The sequence below is a fragment of the Mesocricetus auratus genome, unplaced genomic scaffold (genome assembly GCF_017639785.1).
Source record: "Mesocricetus auratus isolate SY011 unplaced genomic scaffold, BCM_Maur_2.0 Super-Scaffold_100042, whole genome shotgun sequence".
Lineage (NCBI taxonomy): Eukaryota > Metazoa > Chordata > Mammalia > Rodentia > Cricetidae > Mesocricetus > Mesocricetus auratus.
The window spans coordinates 2,033,032-2,047,682 of record NW_024429219.1 but is presented as its reverse complement, the minus strand read 5'-3'; the positions used below and the strand labels follow the sequence as shown (position 1 = coordinate 2,047,682).

At 57.9% G+C, this 14,651-nt stretch overlaps 1 protein-coding gene across 4 annotated transcripts in view; it reads left to right on the top strand.

Annotated features, from left to right (window-relative positions):
• Positions 1 to 14,651, top strand: part of Megf6 (multiple EGF like domains 6) — a 103,349-nt gene that overhangs the window by 84,157 nt on the left and 4,541 nt on the right. For 3 of the 4 annotated variants that reach the window (XR_002384812.2, XM_005079372.4, XM_021232520.2), the window contains 20 exons: positions 23 to 154; positions 1,230 to 1,358; positions 2,857 to 2,985; positions 3,637 to 3,771; positions 3,861 to 3,995; positions 7,779 to 7,904; positions 8,488 to 8,619; positions 8,711 to 8,839; positions 8,966 to 9,097; positions 9,635 to 9,763; positions 9,890 to 10,018; positions 10,272 to 10,400; positions 10,752 to 10,880; positions 11,030 to 11,158; positions 11,768 to 11,896; positions 12,027 to 12,155; positions 12,243 to 12,374; positions 12,551 to 12,679; positions 13,169 to 13,297; positions 14,385 to 14,513. Coding sequence is in view for 3 of the 4 variants with exons in the window: in XM_005079372.4 (XP_005079429.1) it covers positions 23 to 154; positions 1,230 to 1,358; positions 2,857 to 2,985; positions 3,637 to 3,771; positions 3,861 to 3,995; positions 7,779 to 7,904; positions 8,488 to 8,619; positions 8,711 to 8,839; positions 8,966 to 9,097; positions 9,635 to 9,763; positions 9,890 to 10,018; positions 10,272 to 10,400; positions 10,752 to 10,880; positions 11,030 to 11,158; positions 11,768 to 11,896; positions 12,027 to 12,155; positions 12,243 to 12,374; positions 12,551 to 12,679; positions 13,169 to 13,297; positions 14,385 to 14,513 (2,601 nt within the window). In the remaining variant the exon portion in view is untranslated. The remainder of the gene's footprint in view (positions 1 to 22; positions 155 to 1,229; positions 1,359 to 2,856; positions 2,986 to 3,636; positions 3,772 to 3,860; positions 3,996 to 7,778; positions 7,905 to 8,487; positions 8,620 to 8,710; positions 8,840 to 8,965; positions 9,098 to 9,634; positions 9,764 to 9,889; positions 10,019 to 10,271; positions 10,401 to 10,751; positions 10,881 to 11,029; positions 11,159 to 11,767; positions 11,897 to 12,026; positions 12,156 to 12,242; positions 12,375 to 12,550; positions 12,680 to 13,168; positions 13,298 to 14,384; positions 14,514 to 14,651) is intronic. The other variant, XM_040734927.1, reaches the window with a different exon arrangement.

Here is a 14,651-nt window from a genome sequence, read left to right as displayed (position 1 = left end):
CCACTCTCCGTCTCCCCCCCAGTCTGCCTGGACCACACCTTTGGCCATGACTGCAGCCTGACCTGTGATGACTGCAGGAATGGAGGGACCTGCTTCCCGGGCCTGGATGGCTGCGACTGCCCAGCGGGCTGGACAGGGATCATCTGCAATGAAAGTGAGGCACTGGTGGGGTCTAGGCCCAGTCTGTGAGCCCAAGAGTTATGAGCATCCATTCTGTATGGTTCCTCGTGCCTAGCTCTGGGGAGAAGAATCTGAGTGTGTGCACCCACCCATCTGTCCACCCATCTGCCCACCCACTTACACACCCACTTACACACCCACCTATCTGCCCATCCACGCATCTACTCACCTATCCATCCATCTATTCACCCATCAATCTATCCATCTGTCCATGTACCAATCCGTCCGTCCGTCCATCCATCCATCCTCCTACCCATCCTCCATCCATTTGTCTGCCCGTCTGTCCTTCCTTCCTTCCTTCCTTCCTTACTTCCTCCCTCCCTCCCTCCCTCCCTCCCTCCCTCCCTCCCTCCCTCCCTTCCTTCCTTCCTTCCTTCCTTCCCTTCTTCCTTCCATTCATCATCCACCCACTATCTTATCAGTCTTTCCCTCCCCCTTCCTTTGATAAGAGTCTACTGACTGTCTGCCCCGCCCCCACTAGTCATGGTACTAGGAAGTGGTGCATTCTGGGAACCAGCAGGCCAGGATGTCTGATGCTCCCAGTCAGTCTCTAGGGATTCAATGACAAGTCGACAACTGTCTAAGGGTATTGGAGGTGTCTGTGAAGGAGAGCTAGCAGGCAGGCTTCTCTTATACAGGTAGCAGGGACTATGAAGCCATCTGATGGGAACAGAGTCTTGTTCAGGGCTACACAAGAATTTATAGCTGAAACACTCTCGGAATGGATCTGTCTGTCCAGAGCCTTTCTCATCTTCCCCAAAACCCCCTGACCCGGGAGGAAATTACACTCTTCTCCTAACTGTGAGGATCATCTGAATGGGATGTCTGGTTGAAAGAGCATTGGATGTCAGGATGCAGTTGGAGCATTGGATGTCGGGACGCAGTTGTTGATTAGTGATGTCTGCCGTGAGTGTGGCTGGGGCCGTGAGGCACAAATAGCATCGTTTGCTGTTCCAGGCTGTCGTTTGAAATTGGTGCCTTTCACGCCAGGAGGACCACCGAGTTCTGCTGGTTGGTAATCCTGGTGTTTCCCTGTGGTCTCCCTGTAGCTTGTCCTCCAGACACCTTTGGCAAGAACTGTAGCTCTCCCTGCGTCTGTCAGAACGGCGGGACCTGTGACCCGGTGTCAGGAGCCTGCCGCTGTCCCCCAGGTGTCAGTGGGGTCCACTGTGAGGATGGTGCGTGTAATCCCTCTGGGAACTCTAGAGAAAAGGGGAAGCAATGTAGAATTTGGTGCAGATTTTTATTCTTCTGCCTCCGGGGCTCCAGGCTGTGCCTGGGAGGGAACAGAGACTTCAGTAAGTTTGGTGTTAGTTTTGCCTTGTTGCTCATTTCCTTCCTGGGACTTCTGTATAGAAAGTTGAGATTCAATTCGATGGGTGGGAGACATGTTTGGAATGGATTCCCTGGGGAGGTGGTGAGCCCTTTGGACCTCAATAGCCTTGGAGCAGAGATGGGGATGGCCAGCTGGGATTTGTAGAAGGGATTCTGTGTTGGTGGCTTTGTAGGGTGATGCTTGACATCCTGTCTGGCTGTAGTTACAGCACTGTGAAGGAATTATAGTTCGTGGGAATAAGCTTCTCAGGGGATGGCTTAGTCTTTGGGTCACTTATTTTATTTATATTTTAGTTCTACCACTTAAACGGTTCCTGCTAGGGTAAGAGGATACAGTTGACAGAACCCAGCCCCGAGGCTCTGGGGGTGGCCTGAGGACAACAGGGTGCCCAGACAGCCACACAGTGTTTTCTGCTTCTCCCCAACCTTGCTTAGTGTCTCTGCTGTCCCTCTCTCACACTCTGCTACAAACATGTAGAGACTGGAAGAGCCGTGGGTGTGACAGGCTCCTGGTGGCCTTAGGGACATTTGGCAGGTATAGGATCTGAATCTACATCACCGGAGACTTTTCCCCAGTTATCTTGGGAAGAGGGCACTGGATTCCCCAGCAAGTGAAATGTGCCAGTACAGGTAAATTAGAGGAGGCATCTGGGGACACATAGGCAGTTTTTCAGGGGCAGAGACCTCGCAGGGCCCCTGTGTCCCTTACTTTGTGGCACCATTCTTCCAGTCTGCCTGGGACTCTCTGTGGCCACAGCTCTTTGCTGACTTCCTCCCTCTGTCTCAAAAACCACCTGCCTGTAAGCTAAGGGCATCATTTGTTATTGGCTTTGGGCAATGGAGGTGGTCTGATCTTGAGATCGTCTGATCTTGAGATCCTAGAGATTGGGACACGGCAGCTTTAGGTTTTCATTTTCAACTATCTATGTCCCTTTTAGTAGGAGGGACATGGGGCAGGGCAGAGCCAGAGAGGGTATTTGAAGAAGGGTTAGCCATCCAGGCTTGGGTGTAGCCCTGACCAGTTGAGGCCTTGCAACCTTCTCTCTTTGGGATGGAGAAGTTGGGCTCAGTATATCCTGTGTGGATCAGAGGTCAGGACACTTAGGAGAGATTTTGCACCTCTCAGGCGTGTGCCGATGAATGTGGTCAGCCTCCTCCTTTGCTGCTGGTTCTGCCAGGACAATCAGCAGGCGTCACCGGAAAACTCAGCTTCTGCCCATCGGTCACAACTGTTCCTGTCCTCTGTCCTGGGCACTAGGCCTCTGAGTGTCTCCTCATCTGAGAACCACGTGTAGGTAAGCCAACTGCTCTCTGCAGTTCTAACCAAACTGTTCCCCACAGGCTGCCCCAAGGGCTTCTACGGTAAACACTGCCGGAAGAAATGCCACTGTGCCAACCGGGGCCGATGCCACCGCCTCTACGGGGCCTGCCTCTGTGACCCAGGGCTCTATGGCCGTTTCTGCCATCTTGGTGAGTTCTGTTGCGTCTGCCCGTGTGAATGGGGCCACCTGTCTTGCGCCGAGCCTCACAGCTGTTCTGGGAGCACCGTGACAGGGTCTGGGTGGATGGGGTTGGCTTGAGGTGACCAGCTGGAGTTTCCCCCCACTGTCCTGGTCTCCAGGCGTCTGCTGCGCTGACCCTAGACTGTGGTGTCATGCCTACCTCTCATCCGGTAATGGAGGCAAACAGGGCCCAGACTTCCCAGGAAACTTGCGGGACGCTGGTCTGGGCTTGTGGGGCAAAGCCAACTCCTCCCCAGCCCCTCAAAGAGTTCCCATCTCTGAGTGCAAGACACTCAGAGAAGGAAGGGGACGGTACATTAGCAGAGAAAGATGTGTGAAGGTAACGTTTGACGTTTCTAAAGGAGTTGCTTGAGAGGAGAAAGCTGAGGTCATCCTCGTTGGAAAGTGGTGTGATCCAGGGACAGGCCCTCAGCTGTGTAGTCCCTGGTTCTTAGTCCCGGGTCACCAGGTCACAAATTGATGTGCTCGTTTTTTTAGAATGTTCTGGATGGGGACTCAGCTACAGCAGGCCCACCGGGGCCACCCCTGCCGATTCAGGCTGACTGGGGGTGAGTGTTGTCCTGGGTAGGGCCCCTTACTTACGGCTCTATGTCTGCAGCCTGCCCTCCCTGGGCCTTTGGGCCGGGCTGTTCCGAGGATTGCCGCTGTGAGCAGTCACACACACAGTCGTGTAACCCGAGGGATGGCAGCTGCTCCTGCAAGGCTGGCTTCCGGGGCGAGCACTGCCAGGCAGGTGAGTCTCTGAGGGAAGAGGGAAGGTCCCTGGGCTACCGAGAACATCACCTCCCTCTCAACGTTTCCGTCTCGCCCCTCACTCTGTAGAGTGTGAGCCAGGCTTCTTCGGGCCAGGATGCAGACACCGTTGTACCTGCCCACTGGGTGTGGCCTGCGACCCTGTGAGTGGCGAGTGTCGGATGCAGTGTCCCCCAGGCTACCAGGGCGAGGACTGTGGCCAAGGTGAGCGCTGTCCCCTGGGGTTCCCGTGGTCGGGGGCTCAAAGTGCAGAGCTGGAAGCAGTGCCTAGGTGCAAATGGCCCTTCACCTCCTGTCAACCTCAGCAGCACTGTGGTTCCTGAACGGCCATCTTAGGATGCTCAGAGCGGGGAGCTGGCCTGTCTGCCTGGTTCAGGCCGGAGAAATGGTCAGCACCTGTGTGGGATGACTGTTCACTCCTCACCTCCCTGAGGGTCCCGGGATGGCGCTGTGCTGGAGTCTGGGCAAGATGGATGAGAAGGGAATGGGAAAGAGCAGGGTGGCTCCTGGAAGAAGGATGCCTTGGAGACGTTTAGTCTACCCATGGGGTCTTGTAGTCAAGTGCGTATGAGTGAGCACAGAGCCTAGATGCTATAAATTACTTGGCAGCTGGAAGAATGGGTCTCAAGACTGCTTGAGGGGCAGATGAGCGACATGAGTCCCTAGGTGTCAATGGAGAGTCTGTTCTGCCTGGCCCCACAGCTGATTAGCCCCAAATAAACACACGGAAGGCTTATATTAATTATAAACTGTTTGGCCGATGGCTTAGGCTTAGGCTTCTATTAATAGCTAGCTCTCTCTTAATTATTATCCCATAACTTTTTTGCTTATTTTTTATTATTTTAATTTTAAATAGCTTGTTTTACATGTCAATCCCAGTTCCCTCTCCCTCCCCTCCTCCCGCACCCCTCCCCACCATCCCCCCCAGCCTCCCACCCTATCGCCATTTCCTTCCACATAGGGGATATCTAGAGTCTGTCATTTCACTCAGGGCAGGGTCCAGGCACTCGCCTAAGAGTCCAGGCTGAGAGAGCATTCCTCTTTGTGTTATGGACACACGATGTCTGTTTGTATGCCAGGGATAAACACTGATCCACTGCTCAGGGCCCCATAGGTTTCCCAGGCCTCCTCACTGACTCTCACACTCAGGGGGTCTGGATCAGTCCCATGCTGGCCTCCCAGCTGTCGGTCTGGGGTCCAAGAGCTCTCCCCCTTGTTCAGATCAGCTGTCTCTGCTGGTTTTGTCAGCCCATTCTTTGCTAATTTTCTCATCGCTCCTCTCTCTCTGTCACTGGGTTCCATGGGTTCAGTTCAGTGTTTAACTGTGGGTGTTTGCCTCTGCTTCCATCAGTCACAGGATGAAGGCTCCAGGATGGTTATAGACATCAAGTTCATTTCAGGAATGGGCATTTAAGGTGGTCTCTCCACTATTGCTTAGCTTGCCAGTTGATGTCATCCCTTTAGATCACTAGAGGTCACACTGGTGCCTGATCTGTCTTCTAACCTATGATTCCCTCTTGCCCCTATCCTACCCCCCACTCAACTTTCCTGTTCCCCCATGACCTACTCTCTCTTCCTCTTCTCCCCCATAACTTTTAGTCTGTGTGTTTCTACATGGCCTTGTCTTACCGGAGAATGCCCGGACCTGTTACTCCTTTGGCGGCTACATGGTGTGTCACTCTGGTGTCTCCTCTCTGCTTTCTTCTCCCCAGAATTCTCCTCGTCTGGTCGCCCCGTCTATACTTCCTGCCTGGCTACTGGCCAATCGGTGTTTTATTCATCAACCAATAAGGGAAACATATATACAGAAGGACATCCCCCATCACTTAGGTATCACTGAGAGACTCGAGACAAGGCTGGGGAGCAGGTAGCTTAGTAACCCCCCCCCCCATTTGTTGGCAGTCCAGCCCATGGGGCTGGGAGCTTGACCTAGAGGACCAGAGAGGGAAGCTGTTTGGCCTATACCAGCAGGGGTCGTGTGACTAGGTGCCATGAACTGTGACCCTTAGTGTGAGGGTCTAACCTGTATAACTTGTGGGAGTGTCAGGCTGGGCACCCAAACATTCAGCTTAAAGCTTCTTGACCGGGAGGGGATATACCACGTGGTCACGGGTCCCTGAGAGATAGGGAAGGCTCTCGGCATTCGTGTTGTGGTCAGTACAGCTGCTGCCAGCTGGTGGGGGGTGTTGGAGCCTCTCTTGGCATAGCACTTGTTGTCTATATACCCACCCATTGGTCAGATTCGAAGGGAGCTTCTGGGCCCGAATATGACCATTTTAGTGCGGGCAAGCATAGAGAGGAATGCGGGAGCCACCAGCCATCCCCCCCCCCCTCCCCTCTCCATTGGGGAGAGAAGCAGAAAAGACTTGAGCACTACCACCCAGCCAGGGACAGAGGTCAGCTCGGCAGAATCGGCCAGGTTGACCTGTCTGCGGGAAGAGGCCCGGCAAGGGCTTTCAGGACTTGTTGGCGCAGGAGAGAATATTCAGGGCCTCCCAACCCAGTCTAGTGTCCCCAGACCTGGCCTGCTCTCTGGTCTCCATGATCTCAGGCTGCTCACCAGCTACGAGCGAGCGTCCCTATTTCCATCCATAAAAGGGTCTGGGAAGTGCACAGGACTGAGCCTCCTAACAGAAGCCACCCAGAACATACACACACGCATACACCCGTCCGTGTGCCTGTGTTAGACGCACACTTGTAGCTCACTCAACTTCCTCCCCAAGCCTGTGTCCTCCTTTTCCAGGTTCCATGCCGCATGGCCAGGCCCGGTGAGGCAGCTGTGCAGGGGACCCCTCTTCCCCGCCAGTCCTGGGGTCCGCCCCCTGTGCTACAAGGAAAGGGAACCTCCCCGTTCCTTTCTTTACTTTACCGAAGCCTCCAGGGCCCCCGAGGACAGACCACAGGAAATGACACGCATACTTTTACAGAAATGGCTCCCCTTGTTATTAGGTCTGGAAACTATTACCGCCCAAGCACAAGTCTGTGCTTAGTGGGGAGAGCTCCCGAGGCCTTGAGGGACCGCCAAACCGGGAATGTTGGGCTCTCTCCCTGGTCTGTGCTGTGTGGTTGTCTCCGCGCGTGTGTGTGTGTGTGTGTGTGTGTGTGTGTGTGTGTGTGTGTGTGTGTGTGTGTACACGTGTGTGCGCGTGCCTATGTGGGTGCTTTGATCAGGTACCTAAAGCATGCATATGTGTTGTGCCTGGTGGCCGCCTGCCTGCCTGCCTGCCATACCTCTGCACCAGGCCTGCTGTCTCATTCCAGCAGCCAGAAGTGGGCAGATGCTAGGGAGGCAGGCAGGCAGGCAGGCAGGTAGGAGGCCTTCTGTGCTTCCTAAATCCCCGCTCCAGTCTCCTGCTCTGCTCTCCCCAGGCCCTGAGAGCAGAGTTGTTGGTAGGGGACACAGAGGTGCTTCACCAAGTGAGATCACTCGGGGCTTTCCGGTACCCAGGGCTGTTGAGCGGCTGTATGCACTCTAGAGGCCCTGCCCTTGGACATTCCCCAGTTCCCATTACTGCTGTATTCCTTGGTGTGACCTGAGTTTCAGAATGTGGAGGGCCCCAGACCGCTGGGGTCCTTCCTTCCTCTCTGTGTGGACCAGTTAACCACCCTTTGCCACCTCACCCTTTCAGCCTGCCAGCAGATAGCTGCAGCTTTGGCACTGAGGAGCCGCGTATGAGGCGGAGGGGACAGACTGGCACACCTTGGTTGAAGTGGGCTAGTCGAGGTTCCCTGAGGTGTGAACCATCCTCCAGCAGGAATGCCGCCCCCACTGCTCCTGGGAGCTCTCCAGGGTCCTGGATGGCCGTAACTTCTGGCAGCCCTGCCCCTGCCTCTTCCTGTGCCCCAGGACTGACCACTCGCGACTCTCACATCTGCTAAGCTCCTGTTCCCATAACCTGCCCCTGGTCTCCCTGGGGCTCCAGAGGAAGCTCCTGGCCTTGATAACTACACGCAGAGCGACTGAAGCCCAGCTGCTCTCTCCTACAGAGTGCCCAGCAGGAACGTTTGGTGCGAGCTGCTCGGGTTCCTGCTCCTGTGTGGGGGCCCCCTGCCACCGGGTCACGGGACAGTGTCTGTGCCCACCGGGGAGGACCGGGGAGGACTGTGGAGCAGGTGAGTGGTAGCCGTATGGCTCCAGGAGCCCCCAGCCCTGGGCTGTGCTTGAGAATACCATCCTGGAGCACATGTAGGGACCCTTGGATCCCAGCCCAAGCTCTATTTGGGGGGCACCCAATCTGGACTACACTTAGGAACCTGACCATAGACCATTTTGGAAGCTTATCCCTAACCAAGCGCTAGGTTCCTTTGTAGTAGCTTCAGGGACTCATACTGGAACAAACTGGGATATGGGGGAGGGGAGCTGCCTGTAGCTGGTCCAGCAAGCCTTGGGCCCTGCACTGGGCTCTCCTGAATCGTCAGCTCCCTGCCCGGTGTATTTGTCTCTCTAGCAGGCTCCTTATTTTTCCGTTGAACTGTCTCTGGGGTTGGGATTGCTTATCACTGGGTGGGTGAGCTGCAGGCCTGCGGTTCTGAAGCCTGCCTCTTCCCTTGGCAGTCTTCTATGGGAACTGCGGTCCCTTCTCTGAATTGTGGCAAGATGGGGGGGTGGTGCTTCAGTGATGCGTCAGGTACACACCATTGTGCCAGCGCTGGGGTTGCTAGGGAAAGAACAGCTAACCCCGGGAATGGGCTCTAGATTGTCCCGAGGGCCGCTGGGGGCTTGGCTGTCAGGAGATCTGCCCTGCGTGTGAAAACGGTGCCAGCTGCGACCCTGAGACCGGAGCCTGCCTGTGCCTCCCTGGCTTCGTTGGAAGCCGCTGCCAGGATGGTGAGTATGGCGGCTGTGTGACCTCAGCCTCAGCCTGTGGCCCTGGATGGGCACCCCAGGCTGCCACGCTCACCCTCTTTACCACCAACAGCCTGCCCAGCAGGCTGGTTTGGAACCGGCTGCCAGATGAGGTGTGCTTGCGCCAACGACGGACACTGCCACCCGGCCACTGGACGCTGCAGCTGTGCCCCTGGGTGGACGGGCCTCAGCTGCCAGAGAGGTATTATGTGGGTCCTTCTGCGTGTCCTTTGTCCACTGGTCCCTCCCTTGCATCCTGTCCCAAGAGGCCCCGTGTTCTGACCTGGCTGTGGAGCTCGCCACAAGATGACTCTGAGCTCTGTTGCAGCCTGTGACAACGGGCACTGGGGGCCGGATTGCGTCCACCCGTGCAACTGCAGTGCGGGCCATGGGAGCTGTGATGCCGTCAGTGGCCTCTGCCTGTGTGAGGCTGGCTACGAAGGTGCACAGTGTGAGCAGTGTGAGTACCGGCCCGGCACTTGTACCTCTCCCCCAGCGCGCGCACTGGCATGCACACGCGTGTGGCCGCGTGCACACGTGTGACCACGCACACGCGTGTGACCTCGCGCACACACACGAGACCTGAGTATTCTGGCGCACCCAACCATGCATGCTCATGCACTCTCTCCCACCTGTCAGTGGCAGACTTAAGGCTCGCCTGGAGTAGCAGACGGGGAGCTAGGACTGTCCCAGCCTGGGAGGAGAAGAGAGGGGTTCCTTAGGTCTCCATATGTGTACGCCCAAGGCTTGTGGATGGGCTGTGAGTGGTTCCGGGTAGCTGGTTTTAGAGGTAGCCATAGGTGAGATCCTACATGGGCCCCAAAGATCCGGGACTGTTACCTGCCATCTGGGGGAAGGGTAAGAGGGGAGTGTGTGGTAAGGCCGGGTGTCCCCACTGTTGGGAATGGAGGGACTTCAGACCTTTCCCCCTAGTCCTGGACTCTGCTACAGACTCTTGATGTCTGAGCCAATGGTGGACCGCCCTTTGTGTCCTTAGGGTGTCGCCAGGGGTACTTTGGTCCTAACTGTGAGCAGAAGTGCAAGTGTGAGCACGGGGCAACCTGTGACCATGTCAGCGGGGCCTGTACCTGCCCAGCCGGCTGGAGGGGAAGCTTCTGTGAACATGGTAAGCTGGGTGGGAGCAGGCCGGGGCGTGAGCATGGTAGCCTGGGTGCAGGCTGGGGTGGGCCCTGAGTACAGGGCAGGGTCCTCTGGCCTCTGGGCCTCTTGCCAATGCCACCTCTGTCTGTAGCCTGTCCTGCTGGCTTCTTCGGGTTAGACTGTGGCAGCGCCTGCAACTGCTCCGCTGGGGCCACCTGTGATGCTGTGACCGGCTCCTGCATCTGCCCAGCTGGCCGCTGGGGTCCACGCTGTGCCCAGAGTATGTAAGGGGACTAAGCCTGGGTGCTGTGGGGAGCATGGGTTCTTCATGGGACCGGGGACACCCCTACCCCTGGTGCTCCTTCCTGGCATCCGACTGCTGAGGACATAGCTTTACCCACGGGATCCCAAGTGTCCATCCCTTTTGTGGCCGCTGAGATGTGGCCCTGAGCCTGGCAGGTTTGCTCAGCCCCGTGACAGCTCTTGCCGTCAGTCCCCTGGCTACGCCCTTGATGGTCCCTCTCCCCTTACAGCTTGCCCACCCCTCACCTATGGGCTTAACTGCAGCCAGATTTGCACCTGTTCCAACGGGGCCTCCTGCGACCCCATCCATGGGCAATGCCGCTGTGCCCCTGGCTGGATGGGACCCACCTGCCTGCAGGGTAAGCCCTGCCTGGGAGTTCAGGGTCCAGTCCTGGGTAATGACCTCTCATCGGGCCCGTGGAGGGACGTGGGCACGTGGAATGCCGGGGTAGGTGCAGGGCGGCTCACCTGTCAGCATGGCCTTTTGGGGGAGGGTGGGAGGGAGCTTGACTGTGGCCCTTAGTGTCATGGCCCCCGGTGGGTTCAGGACAAGCCTGGGCTCGGGCATCATAAAACCAGCCCTGATAAGATTGCAGCTTGAAAGTCAGATTGGGCTTTGGTGGTGGTGGGGATGTGTGGAAACTTAAAAAGAACGCCAAAGGTCTCTGCCGGCCGGATGCTGAGGCTTGCTTCTGCTTTCTGGGCCTCAGCCTGCCCTGCTGGCCTGTACGGTGAGAACTGTCAGCATTCCTGTCTTTGCCGCAATGGAGGGAGCTGTGACCCCGTCTCGGGCCGGTGCACGTGCTCAGAGGGCTGGACCGGCTTGGCCTGCGAGGAAGGTAAGCTGACTGGCCTGGGTAGTAGATGTTTGACTCCTTGAGGGGGCGGCTCCCTGGGGGTGGCCTTCCATCCAAGGACAAAGGTTTAGGAAGGTTGGGAAACTCAGACCCTCCCTCCCACCCTCCCTTCCCTCCCCCTACTTTTTCAGAGTGCCTTCCCGGACACTATGGAGCTGACTGTCAGCTCACCTGCGGTTGCCTTAATGGGGGCACATGTGACCGGCTCACGGGCCACTGCCTCTGCCCAGCTGGCTGGACTGGGTACAAGTGTCAGAGTCGTGAGTGGGTTCTGGGAAGCCGGGGGGGGTTCTCTGCCAGGGGTGACCTGGTTTCACTCCATGCTGAAGATATGGGGCCAGGCCTGGCTCTCACCAACTTTTGAATGGGTTTGGGACTTCCTGGCTGCACCTAAGAGACCGGCCTGATTGGCTGGTTTGCCTCTACCTGGGAGAGAAGGGTGTACTGTTCATCTCAAGGCTTCAGAGAGAGAAAGCCTTGATCTCTGGACTTGAAGCCCTGTACTGTTCCAGGCTCCATGATTATAGAAGGCTTTTGAGCCCAGGGCCCTTGTCCACCACCCCACTCCAGGCTTGAATCCCCTTGGAGTCTGGACACGTGGACACTGTCCTCCTTCTAACTCACAGGCTCCCCTTCTATGTAGGCCCTGTCGTTTGCAGACCCAGCCTAGAGAAGCCCCTTGCTCAGACCCAAGCCTGGGGCTGCTGGTGCTGGCCGGGCCACACTGGGATCCTCTGGGTGGGTGGGGGGGATCCAGTGACTCTTCACGGCTTCTGGCCCCAGCCCCTCCCCCTTCCCCCTCGACCTCCATGGACAGCAGTCCTGGTTCTGTGATTCCCAGCCTTCCTTGTCTGTCTCTTACGCCACAGCCTGTGCCAAGGGCACGTTTGGGGGTCGTTGTGAAGAGCATTGTACCTGCCGGAGAGGTGCCACCTGCCACCATGTCACGGGGGCCTGCCTCTGTCCTCCAGGATGGAGGGGCCCACACTGCGGGGATGGTGAGCGCTGACTCATATAGCGTATGGATCCAGCTGCTGGGAGGGAGCTGGCCCTGCACAGCCACCTCGGGACTCCCCGCTGCCCCTTTCCAGGGAAGCCTACCTTTACCTAACCCTACCCTTCCCGCAGCCTGCCCACCTGGCTGGTTTGGAGAGGCCTGTGCCCAGCGTTGCGACTGCCCACCTGGTGCCCCCTGCCACCATGTTACTGGGGAGTGCCACTGTCCACCTGGCTTCACCGGACCTGGCTGTGAGCAGGGTAGGTGCTCCCCTCTCGTTGTGCTTTGTGGAGAGGGGGATTTCTGAGGGCTAGGCCAGGCCTGACCCTAACCCAACTCATACCTAGCCTGCCAGCCCGGCACCTTTGGAAAGGACTGTGGGCACCTATGCCAATGCCCTGGTGAGACCTGGGCCTGCCACCCTGCTTCAGGGGCCTGTGTGTGCGCTGCCGGTTACCATGGCACCGACTGTCAGCAACGTGAGTGCTGTCCACTGCCTCGGGGGGGGCCTGGGGTTCTGTCTGACATTCTGGTATATGCGGGGTGGAGGGGGAAGCTCACAGGGGTTGCCATGCCGTGTTCGGTGTGTGGGGGGGTGCCGCATGTTTGACTCCAGCCCCCAGCTTATGTAGCAGACCCTCTTCTCTCCCTGCAGGCTGCCCGCCTGGTCGCTACGGGCCAGGCTGTGAACAAGTCTGCCAGTGCCTCAACGGCGGCTCCTGCGACATAGCCACGGGAGCTTGCCACTGCCCTGCTGGGTTCCTTGGGGCCGACTGCAGCCTTGGTGAGGAAGCCAGGTTGTAGGGCTGGATGGCTTATTGTTGAATTTCTGGGGAAAGGGGGCAGGGCCCTGCTGGCCGACCTATGGGAGGACAGACCCCTGCCCACCCCCCCTGCCCGCTCTTCCCGCATTCCTGAAGTAAGGTAGAACGGCAGTGAGGGTGTTGCTGATGGCCCCAGACTTCTGGCCAGCTCCGTCCCAGATAGTAGGCCAGGCACTGAGTACCTTCCTGCCCAGGAAAGGGACTTTCTCCTGAGTCACATGGGGACTTTCCCCATTTGAAATCCAGGCACAGCCTGGGGGGGTGGGGGTGGGGGTGTTGTGTCAGTGTGTCTCTGCAGAGACGGCCTGGGGCCCAGCTTCCTGCAGAGCCTTTTCATGGAGGGAGGAGGGCACCGGGGATTGGCGGTACAGCCCCTGTGTCTCCTGCCCCGTCGCTGGGGTTGGTACAGATCCCAAGGGGAGGAAACGACCCACCTGCCCCCTCCACAGCCTGCCCGCAGGGTCGTTTTGGCCCTGGTTGTGCCCATGTATGTGCGTGTGGGCAAGGGGCGGCCTGTGACCCTGTGTCAGGGATCTGCACGTGTTCTCCTGGGAAGACTGGAGTCCGCTGTGAACACGGTGAGTATCGGAGCGAGGCGGGGCGGGGTGAGGGGGGCGGCTGGGCACATGCACAGTCCACCGATGTGCCTTTGAGTTAAGGAGCAGGCTGCTGAAATGATGGACGGGAAGGGCGTGTGCCCATTCCCCAGGGTCGCACTCACGGCCACTGTGGATTCTCCAGAGACCTTGGGGCTGGGAAAGCAGTAGCCTCACCTTATGGACAGCCTGCCATGCTGGCAAACAGGCCATCTCATGCCAACACAGGCCCTACCCACACAGGACTCTTGAGACTTGGTTCACTCAGGGGCCTGTTCATGCCTCTGTGGTTAAGTGGGGACCCCTCCCCCCCATCCTGAGCCTTGTAGCTGTTTTGTGTCCTGGTGATACACTTCTTGGAAGAGTGTCTTCCCGGTCCTTTTTGCCAGGCCCAGGCCGGGGTCCCCAGCAGAGACAATCTGGACTGGTGAGCAGTGGGTGGACCAGGGGCCGTGGTTCGTGGCACACACTCATGTCGGTGTGCCCAGTTCCAAGGCTACACAGGCACAGCTTCTCGCTTCCTCCTCTCAAAGGGCCGCTGCTCTCTAAACCCTTGTTCTCAGCCTGGTGCCCCCCCACCCCGGGACTGGTACAGTCAGATTAGAAGCCCAAGGCCTGGCGGGGGCCAGGATGCCCCCCCGTGGCAGGCAGTACAAGGTGGACAACCGGCCACCTCTGAATCCACACAGCCCGTCATGCCTGACCTGGGGTCTCCCAGTGCACATGTTCTCAATCCTGAGGAAGTGTGCTGGGAACCCTTCCTGACTCCTTGCTGGCTGTGCAAGTGCTCACAGCCTCATCCCCGAAGACCATGCTCACAGCCTCACCCCCCCCCGCCCTCCCCCGCCGCAAAGACCATGGTCCCCTTATCTCAGAGTGGCCCTTGGACCAAACCTGGTGCAGGCTGTCCAAGATGCTGTGTGGAGCGTGGATGCTGTGAGGGCAAGACCAACCCTAGGCAACTCAGGAATCAGCTGTTGAGTGAATGCCAGTCTGTGTGGGGACGTGTCCCGGGAACGTGTCCAATCCTTGCTAGAGTTCTCAGTTATGCCTGCCTTCTCGACCTCAGGGTGTCCCCGGGATCGTTTTGGCAAGGACTGTGAGCTCAAATGCGCCTGCCGAAATGGGGGGCTGTGTCACGCTACTGATGGCAGCTGCTCCTGCCCCCTGGGCTGGATGGGGCCACACTGTGAGCAGGGTGAGTTTATGGGGGCGGCTGGACCAGAATGTCCATGTGGATTCTGAGCAGGGAGGGCCTTTCTCTGGGCCCCGAGAAAGATGCAGAGCTTAGGGCCTGGGCGGCCGTGCTGGGGGCAGAGTCAGGTGCACTTAAATC